The sequence below is a fragment of the Salmo salar genome, chromosome 16 (genome assembly GCF_965601325.2).
Source record: "Salmo salar chromosome 16, fSalSal1, whole genome shotgun sequence".
NCBI classification, from domain to species: domain Eukaryota; kingdom Metazoa; phylum Chordata; class Actinopteri; order Salmoniformes; family Salmonidae; genus Salmo; species Salmo salar.
The window spans coordinates 65808883-65819727 of NC_138306.1; the positions used below are offsets into that span (position 1 = coordinate 65808883).

A 10845-nucleotide genomic window follows, 5' to 3' on the forward strand; every position below is an offset into this window, starting at 1 on the left:
AGTGATACCTCCCATACCATTCCGGGCAGTACGCCCATTAGCTGCCATTGATTTGCTGACCTTTTGGACTGCTTTCTCTCTCCCAACCCCCCCCCCCCCCCCTCTCCCTTTCTCCCCCCATCTCTTTTCCCCAGACCTGCCACCTGGAACTCCAGATGCTTTTGCCCAACTGTTGACCTGCCCCTACTGCGACCGGGGTTACAAGCGCTTGACATCGCTCAAGGAGCACATCAAGTACCGCCACGAGAAGAACGAGGAGAACTTCGCCTGCCCCCTGTGTAACTACACGTTTGCTTACCGCACTCAGCTTGAGCGACATATGGCCACGCACAAGCCCGACAGAGATCAGGTGAGGATCATGTGCCCTCGTTTTTTGTTGTTGTTGCTGTTTTCAATCACTTTCAGGATCGTAGGCCCTTCTCACTTCTTTTTTTTCTTCAATCACTTTATTATTCCTCTCCCCTTTCCGTTCCCCTCACTTACTTCGTTTCTAATGTGCTATGATCCCTTGGAGGAAAATATATCATTTTGATTGGCAATCATTATGAATTTTTCATGGCATTTTGGAGATGCAGATCTTTTAATGGTAATAACTTTAATTGAGGCCCTAAATGGTTTTTTGATGGCCCCGTCTGATATGATTTTGCAGTCTTATGTTCACGATCAAATGATTATGTTAATTTCCAATTTAGACATTTTATCTGCTCCTTAATTTCACTTCAACTAGTAGATTTTATGTTCTTTAAAATCAAGCATTTCCTTTATGCAGTACTAAACTCAGCAAAAAAAGAAATGTCTCTTTATCAGGACCCTGTCTTTCAAAGATAAATCGTAAAAATCCAAATAACTTCACAGATCTTCATTGTAAAGGGTTTAAACACTGTTTCCCATGCTTGTTCAATGAACCATAAACAATTCATGAACATGCACCTGTGGAACGGTCGTTAAGACTCTAACAGCTTACAGACGGTAGGCAATTAAGGTCACAGTTATGAAAACTTAGGACACTAAAGAGGCCTTTCTACTGACTCTGAAAAACACCAAAAGAAAGATGCCCAGGGTCCCTGCTCATCTGCGAGAACATTCCTTAGGCATGATGCAAGGATTCATGAGGACTGCAGATGTGGCTAGGGCAATAACTTGCAATGTCCGTACTGTGAGACCCCTAAGACAGTGCTACAGGGGGACAGGAAGGACAGCTGATCGTCCTCACAGTGACAGACCATGTGTAACAACACCTTACAGGATCGGTACATCCGAACATCACACCTGTGGGACAGGTACAGGATGGCAACAACAACTGATCGAGTTACACCAGGAACGCACAATCCCTCCATCGGTGCTCAGACTGTCCGCAATAGGCTGAGAGAGGCTGGACTGAGGCCTTGTAGGCCTGTTGTAAGGCAGGTCTTCACCAGACATCACCGACCATAATGTTGCCTATGGGCACAAACCCACCATACAGGACTGCCAAAAAACTGACGAGTCGCGGTTTTGTCTCACCAGGGGTGATGGTCGGATTTGCATTTATCGTCGAAGGAATGAGCGTTACACCGAGGCCTATACTCTGGAGCGGGATCGATTTGGAGGTGGAGGGTATGTCATGGTCTGGGGCGGTGTGTCACAGCATCATCGGACTGAGTTTGTTGTCATTGCAGGCAAACTCAACGCTGTGCGTTACAGGGAAGACATCCTCCTCCCTCATATGGTACCCTTCCTGCAGGCTCCTCCTGACATGACCATCCAGCATGACAATGCCACCATCCATACTGCTCGTTCTGTGCTTGATTTCCTGCAAGACAGGAATGTCAGTGTTCTGCCATGGCCAGCGAAGAGCCCGGATCTCAATCCCATTGAGCACATCTGGGACCTGTTGGATCGGAGGGTGAGGGTTACGGCCATTCCCCCCAAAAATGTCTGGGAACTTGCAGGTGCATTGGTGAAAGAGTGGGGTAACATCTCACAGCAAGAACTGGCAAATCTGGTGCAGTCTGTGAGGAGGAGATGCACTGCAGTACTTAATGCAGCTGGTGGCCACACCAGATACTGACTGTTACTTTTGATTTTAAACTCCCCTTTGTTCAGGGACACATTATTCAATTTCTGTTCGTCACATGTCTGTGGAACTTGTTTACTTTATGTCTCAGTTGTTGAATCTTGTTATGTTCATACAAATATTTACACGTTAAGTTTGCTGAAACAGAATCAACATGTACACTTATTATTGAGTCTCACTCACTCTCAATGTATTTTCTTTTAGATAAACTAACCTGGGAATTTGTTGGCAATTTGCATGCATCACATCCAACTCCCTGTGTGGAAGAAATCCACCTTCTATTCATAGATGTTACATTTGCTTGCCAACCGTGTTTTAAAAAAGAAGTGAATCTGAACAAAACCAGTGGTGACAATTGAAGTCCTCTTGGGGTGAAAAAGAAAAAAAAAGAAAGATAAAATGTGTTGTGAAAGTTAGTGAATCGTTGTGTCATCGCTGACAGGCAAGCCCCAATCCCATGTCCCATGAGAATTGTCTCTACCTAGGAGAAGATGCCCTCGCCATAAACACCACAAAAAAATCTAAAATAACCTGTAACACTCCTTATCCAATTAACCAATCAAGAGAAAATAATATTTGAATACCCAGCCCATGCGCCCCGCCCACAACATCCAACATCCCATCACTAACCTTCCCTGAGTCATGTAGGATAGCATGTCCCCCTCCGCCAAAAACAAATTTGCTGGTGTTGGTGCCATTGACAATTTGGATTAGAGAATGATTGTATCTTATTGGCACAACTAAAGTTTACTGCGGTCCTCAGAGGGAAGCAGGGGGAGCCAAAGCAGCTGTTGCTGTTTGTTTATGCAACTCAGCAACATACGAGCGGTGGGGTCCCTGACTGGCGCTTGGCGGCCCCACCGACAGACAGACCCACTCCTGCACGATCTTTGAAGGTTGCTGCCGTTTGAACAATCCTCCCTGTGTCCTCCCTTACGCCATCTGTCTCCCCAGGAATGTGGGTAGAGTCAGCACACCCCAGCAGTTGTCAGGCTGGATCAGGACGCTGGCTGCTTCTTCCTGCTATGCCTGCCTTGGTAGCAAGTGCTGCTGAGAGATCTTTTGTATTGCCTAAGCATTTAACATGTTCACCTCCTACTCAGAATTAATTGTGCACGTCTGGTGTGCCTCCCGTTTACACGTACGCTGTTATTGTTGTTGTTATTACCATTATATTTGGATTTTGAAACAGGCAGAGGCCTCCCCCTGTTTGAATTGCACATTTGAGGGGCCGCAACTGATGTTTACCTTTGAACAGAGAATCAAGGCCTAGGCCCATCCTATAGTCTAAGATTATTAAAGAGACGTTTGAGGATTCAAATGATTAGGGGAAATCTGTTCCAATTAAGACATTTCAACATTTATGGAAGTGTGTTGTTTCTTCATGTAACATTACTGTTGTTTGCAGGTATGTGAAATACAGGGAAGGACATCTTGTGAAATAGTCAGAATATCTTTCGAGTGATTACCCCAAATTAATACAAGTAGATCAGATGGCTTGTTTCTAATGAGGGGGAAACTGTATAAAAAAAGAGCCCCTTTCATTTATTTTATTTTATTGGCTGCCAAATTCTAAAGGCATGCTTCCTTGGCTCGAGAGCCAGGAAATTAAAAGGTATGTGATTCCCTCTGTTATCAGCACCACTCTTGTACTTTCTCATTGGAGTTGGAAGTAGAAAGAGGCAAGATGGGCTGTGTAGCAATGTGAGACATTTGGCTTGTTGGTCGATTGCACCAAGTGCTCATTGTGATTGTTTAGTGAACTCTTTTCCCCCCTGTAATGTTGTTAGTGGAACTTATGTAAATACCTGCTTCTTTCCCTATAGCACCAACTGCTGAACCAAGGGGCTGGCAACCGCAAGTTCAAATGCACAGAATGTGGCAAGGCCTTCAAATACAAGCACCATCTGAAGGAACACCTGCGGATTCACAGTGGTGGGTTGCAAGGGGGCCTGTGCACTCCTCTTTGAATATGCATAACCTTGATTTAAGACTGTGGTGAACTTCATAGGGTGTACAAAAATCAATTGTGTTTTTCTTTTCTCTCTCCCACTGTTCCAATGGATGACTTGAGCTACTTTGTTTCCTTCTATCTGCCAATCTTACAATTGAGCAGTTCAGTGTTTACACTTTAGTTTGGCAAAGGTGTTCATTGTTGATACATTTTCCCTTAGCCCACTTATATTTAATCATTGAGAATATGTGTGTTCCTTATGCCATTCTAAATGCGCTCATGGCAGATATTTTTTTTAAAGTATACATTGTTGTCTCTTTTCAGGTGAGAAGCCATACGAATGCCCAAACTGCAAGAAGCGCTTCTCCCACTCAGGCTCCTACAGCTCTCACATCAGCAGCAAGAAGTGCATCGGCCTTATAGCAGTCAACGGGAGGATACGCAACAACATGAAGACAGGCTCTTCCCCTACATCAGCCTCGTCCTCCCCCACTAACACCGCCATCACCCAGCTGAGACACAAGCTAGAGAACGGAAACGGAAATGGCAAGCTCCTGGGCCACCACCAGGACCAGAACAACCACCACCTGAACATCAAAACAGAACCACTAGACTTCAACGACTACAAACTCATGATGGCCTCCCATGGCTTCGGCGCACCTGGGCCCTTCATGAACGGAGGGATGGGGGGAAATAGCAGCTCGCTAGGGATCCACTGCTCAGCCCAGAGTCCCATGCAGCACCTGGGAATGGGGATCGAACAACAACTCCTGGGCTACCCGTCCTTGAGCAACAACCTGAGCGAGGTCCAGAAGGTGCTCCAGATCGTGGACAACACTGTGTGCAGGCAGAAGATGGACTGCAAACCGGAGGAGATCTCCAGGCTCAAGGCTTACATGAAGGAGCTCGGGAACCAGATCGAGGAGCAGAAACAGGGACTGACGTCACAGGGGGGTCACCAGGTTGGTCTTCCAGTCGTCAGCCATAACGGTGCCACTAAGAGCATCATCGACTACACATTAGAAAAAGTGAACGAAGCCAAAGCTTGTCTCCAGAGCTTGACCACAGACTCAAAGAGACAAATTAGCACTATCAAACGCGAGAAATCCAACCACATGCTAGATTTAGGTACAGAGGATAAGATGCATGAGAGCAACATTATGTTTACACCCTTTGCTTGCCAATACTGCAAAGAAGCCTTCCCAGGTCCAATTCCCTTGCATCAGCATGAACGTTACCTGTGTAAAATGAATGAGGAGATCAAGACAGTTCTCCAGACTAGTGAGAACCTTATGCCCACAAAACAGGGGATGTTTACAGAGAAGCATGCCCTCCTGCTCTCGTCCATGCTGTCTGAGAAAAGCCCCATCAACCCGTACAAGGACCACATGTCAGTGCTCAAGGCCTACTTCGCTATGAACATGGAGCCCAATTCAGAGGAACTACTGAAGATCTCCATAGCAGTCGGCCTTCCTCAGGAATTCGTCAAAGAGTGGTTCGAGCAGAGGAAAGTTTACCAGTACGGCACCCCAAGAACTCCACCATTAGAACAACAACGGAACAACCATGCAGATATGGTTCTAGCCGCAAACAACCACAACCACACTCCCTCTAAAGACTCAATGGCAGCTAGATCCCCAGTGTCCCTGATCAAGTCTAATGACCGTGATCGCAACCGTGACCACCATATCACGTCCCCCTCCATTGCAGAGCTCCATAACAACGTCAACAACTGTGAGAACCAGCTCAGACTCATGAAAGCTAACACGTTCAGTGGACACACCAAACACATGATTGACCACTCCAAATTGGACCACCAGTCAAGGAGCAGCACACCTTCTCCTTTGAACCTTTCCTCCACATCTTCCAAAAACTCCCAGAGTAGCTCATATACTCCAAACAGCCTGATGTCTGAGGACCTGAACCTCAACATGAACCTGTCTGAACAACCACTGGACCTGTCACTGCCAAAGCTCATGAAGGAGCCCAAACATGCCATGACCGTGAAGAGCAGACCTAAACTAAACAGTATTAACCACCATGACCACTCCAGTGTTCCCTCCCCACGAGAACACTTCGAAGAGCCACTTAACCTGGCCTATCTCAAGAAGGAGTTTGAAGCCAGAGGCCAGAACCACCACAATGGAGACCTCAACAAAAGCACCAGCCCCTTGTTCGGGATGAACCCCTTCGGTGCCAAACCGATGTACACGTCGCTTCCGCAACAGAGTGCGTTCCCACCTGCCACCTTCATGTCTCCGATGCAGGCCAGCATGCCTGGGCTGAGGCCATACCCAGGGCTGGATCAGATGGGCTTCCTACCACACATGGCCTACACTTATGCAACAGGAGCAGCTACCTTTGCTGAGATGCAGCAGCAGCAGAGGAGAAAATACCAGCGAAAGCCAGGTTTCCAGGTAAATAGATAAGCCACTTGTGGTTTAGTTTTTAAGCCTCAGGTTTATCCTCTCTCTCTCTCTCTCTCTCTCTCTCTCTCTCTCTCTCTCTCTCTCTCTCTCTCTCTCTCTCTCTCTCTCTCTCTCTCTCTCTCGCTCTCTCTCTCTCTCTCTCTCTCTCTCTAAAATGATCTGCTCATTGTGCCACTAATTAAAAGGTACTCTAATGAGCTCAAATGCTCACCTGCAGCACATTGAACCAGGGAGAAAACACAGTCAGGTAGATAACCAGCTGTCAAACGCGCCTGGAGTTGTTCAGTTCTCCAAGCAGACGTCATTAGCGATATCAGCATATAATTGCTGTTTCAGAGGAGGTTATGATGTGGGGGATTCAGTTGTTGCCAGACTCCACCGTGAATTGTCCTTACCGCAGAGTGCAGGCAGCATCACGTCTCCAGCTGTTCAGTGTAGTCTATTCCAGAGTAAAACATAGACTACGTACCCTTTAAAATCAATCTGTCTCAGCCTAGTTTATTTCTTTCTTTTTTCCTTAGGTATTTTTTGGGTGAATTGTGTGAGGGACATAGTGTATGTGATCTGTGCAATAGGCAAAGGGTAAGCCTTGGAGCTCCACACAGCACAGAGGATCTGACTCCAACTCCAATTCTCTGCCACTTTCTTGTATTTTATTTTAAAGGAAGTTGCACTCTAAAGCCAAAATGAGTTTCTACATGCAGATTAATAATGCACGGGCTCCATGTTCATTCCCACTGAATGCTGAAGGCTGTTTAACATAGAGGGAACCATTTTGATAAAAAAGTATTAATAATGTTTCCTATTCTAAGTTATTAAATTAGATTTAAAAAATACAGCTACGGGCATTTAGCTCAAATTGATTGCGGAATGATAGTAGCTCTGTTCTTTAAAAACAGTGTAAGAAAGAAAGCGTCCCCGCCAAAGGAGTCATTGTCAGACCAGAGCGAGCGCTTCTTAATGAGAGCAATGGTGCTTCTCAATATTGGTCATTTAGAACACCTCTTGATTTAATCATTATGAGTTGGAAATTAGAAGAATATGACAATATGCCCTGCAAAGGGCTTTCTCTTATTATTATGACCTTCTAATGTAATAATATTTTCCCCCATTAATTTAAGTTTAAGCCTATCGGGTTAATCTTCCCTTATAAAGAACAGATACATATGGAATGACAACTCTTTCATGTATAAAATTAGACTGATTCAAATGTATGGAGGACAGATTTTTTTTCAAACTAACATTCAGGGTAGATTCTCAACCATTACAGTGTAGTCTACCATTTATATTTACACCTGCGCTCTGTATTGGAGTGTTAGTAATTAGGTCCAAAACTAAGTTCCATTCAGTCTTTCATTCAGGCAAACATCAGGAGATACTGTACCTATATTTAGTTGACGTGTGGATTGATAAATGTGTCATTTTCTAGGGGGAGCTGCTAGACGGAACAGCAGATTATATGTCAGGACTGGATGACATGACCGATTCAGACTCCTGTCTGTCCCGGAAGAAGATTAAGAAGACAGAAAGTGGTATGTACGCGTGTGACTTGTGCGACAAAACATTCCAGAAGAGCAGTTCCCTCCTAAGACACAAATATGAACACACAGGTATATACTGTTCCAGAACACTTATTTTACCCCATTGCTTTTATTTCTAATGTTTTGTGTTACTAAACCCTTTCAATTGTTTTATTTTGTTCATTCCCCACTTCTTTCTTGCTTTGTTCTTTTTCAGTTGTATGTAAATCGAGACCTAACTTGTTTCTTCATTGACAGGGGTGAGGAGATATACTTACTAAAATACGTAGAGCAAAACATTACATTTTTAGGGTTATGCCAGAAATACCTTTCTCTGAATATATAAGCTCCATACTTAAAACCAAAATGGGGTAGAAAGAGCCTAACTAAATGTTGTGTCATTGCTTTGCATAATGCATGAGGGCACTGTCTGAGGTAAATGTCATCCGTGGCCATTTCTAATTATATCCATCACATGCTACTTTATTAACCCTATTATTATTTACAAAACACACTAAGCGTACCCACATATATAACTAATAAAGAGACAGAGACAGACTGCTGACTTATCACTCTAATCAGTGATAGATCGGTTTAACCCATTGGACATTTGTGTGTTGATGACATTTTTTTTTTTAACACTTCTCACAATGAAACACTTTCACTAAGTTGCATCATTCTTGACACACATGACTATATGCAGCACACAGCAGAATACTGTGTGCTTTATGTAGCTCACAGGTTTATCTAGTTGTGGTATTAGGAAGTGTGTGTTGAAAGTATAGCAGTTATGGAAGGTGTTCGAAGGCGTTCCAGGGCTATTTGTGGCTAGGAATTGGCCAGATGTGTTGGTGTCTGTGCTTGGTGGCACAAGTAGCGTCACGAGAAGATTGAAATGCCAAAGGAGAAACTCTATCTTGTGATTTGTGTCAGATAGACCGTTATATTTCCGGATGTGCTGAGGTGTAGTAAATTCAAAAAGGGGTGCAACTGTCCCAGACTCCCCACCCCATGACCAGCCACCATTGCTGGCTGCTGGGGGAGTTTTTATTTAGACAGATCATTTGGTAGCATGATGTAATGAAATTTCACTCCATCAATGTAGGGCGGCTCGAGTTTCTCGTCTCACACTTTTGCATTCAGGGTATCCCATCTTACATGGTGAGCAGAGTAGAGTAGAGTCCCAAAATAATTGAGGGACAGAGGCGTCTAGAAACTAGAATTATTCTACTGAGATTATCAGGGAAGCCATAGGAGTCTCTTGTTCAATTTTCATCTCCTATTTGTTTATTTATTTGTCACAGCTTTCTGTTTGTTAAGTGTTTGTGATTCTGTTCCTCCATGCTTTAGGAATAGGAGGGAATTTCATAATGTAAACACATGACAGACCCTGTGGTTTATTTAAGCTGTTTATCTTCTCATTTGGAATAAACAAATAAGTTATGACAAAGTTAGCATTGATATTGTAATGATAGTTCAAGTTGCTTCATACCATTCGAATCATCTGAATGTACTTTTAGTTTGTGTTTGTTCTCCTCCTGATGTTTTTAATTGTGACACATGTAGTAAAAAAGTAGTGAGCTGGGAAACTCATGTCTGCTTTCCTCTCCTTTTGTGTCTCCTCAGGTAAACGGCCACACCAGTGTCAAATCTGCAAGAAGGCATTCAAACACAAGCACCACCTTATAGAACACTCACGACTGCACTCTGGCGAGAAACCGTACCAGTGTGACAAGTGCGGGAAGCGCTTCTCTCACTCGGGCTCCTACTCCCAGCACATGAACCACCGTTACTCTTACTGCAAGAGGGAGGCCGAGGAGAGGGAGGCGGCCGAGAGAGAGGCCCGGGAGAAGGGCCACCTAGAGCCCACAGAGCTACTATTGAGCCGGGCCTACTTACAAGGCATGACTCCTCAGGGCTACCCTGACCTGGAGGACCGCGAGGGCATTCTGAGGGAAGGAGGGATGAACGGAGGAATGAGAGATCGTCAGAAGGAAGTTGAAGGAACGTACGCGAAAATAGGACGTAGGGAAGAGGATTTTGAGGAGGAGGAAGAGGAGAGCGAGAACAAGAGCATGGACACAGATCCAGACACGTTGAGGGATGAGGAGGAGAACGGAGAGCATTCGATGGACGATAGTTCGTTGGACGGGAAAACAGAAACCAAATCGGATCACGAGGACAATATGCAGGATGGCATGTAATAAAACTACTGCATTTAAAAAGCTTCCCATCTTATTTTTCTGTTCGTTATTGTTACCTGCTTGGTTTTTAACGCTGCTGTGTTGAAGCTGTACATGCACGTGCCTGAAGCTTCTAGGAAGCTTTGTATTGAAGTACTCAAGGGGTGGTGGTTGTATATGTCTGCCCAAGGAGACATTGATTTGAAGTTTGATTTTGGGGTGGATGGGGTGGGGTGGGGGGGGGTGGGGGGGGGGGGGTGGGGGTGGGGGGGAGAATTGTGTAAGAAGAGGCTGCATTATGCAAAAATGAAAAATTAATAAATTAATACATTTAAAAAATTGTACAGTATTAAGGCCTAAAAATATGTGTGGTGCTAACATCCTAAAAACTCTGTGTTCCATAGTCTTTATAGCACAAACTAGTGACTTGTACAAATTGCACTTCGCTTCTATAATCACTACAAAAATAATAAAAAAGTATTGCCTATGTATATATTTATACAGTGTTGAAAAAAGCAGTAGTCTCCACACTACAGTCCATCAGTTTTATTACCTATCTTTCACTTAATGTGTTGTCTATAGTTTTGCCCTGTCGTCAGGCCAGCTAGCCACACAGTTTTAGGCCTCAGAATTTTTCTGTGAAGGAACTTAACAGATATTACCTGTTTGATTTTAAGATAATGACGTCTTAAAGAGACCTTGA

At 44.3% G+C, this 10845-nt stretch overlaps 1 protein-coding gene across 5 annotated transcripts in view; it reads left to right on the plus strand.

Moving 5' to 3' along the window:
* Positions 1–10369, plus strand: part of LOC106574300 (zinc finger E-box-binding homeobox 2) — a 75959-nt gene extending 65590 nt beyond the window's left edge. For 3 of the 5 annotated variants that reach the window (XM_014150104.3, XM_082962828.1, XM_082962829.1), the window contains exons 6-10: positions 135–349; positions 3883–3991; positions 4335–6427; positions 7869–8049; positions 9586–10369. In XM_014150104.3, the coding sequence (XP_014005579.2) occupies positions 135–349; positions 3883–3991; positions 4335–6427; positions 7869–8049; positions 9586–10163 (3176 nt within the window). In that variant the 3' untranslated portion in view covers positions 10164–10369. The remainder of the gene's footprint in view (positions 1–134; positions 350–3882; positions 3992–4334; positions 6428–7868; positions 8050–9585) is intronic. The other 2 variants (XM_045697582.2, XM_082962830.1) reach the window with 1 other exon arrangement.
* Positions 10370–10845: the final 476 nt, after the last annotated feature.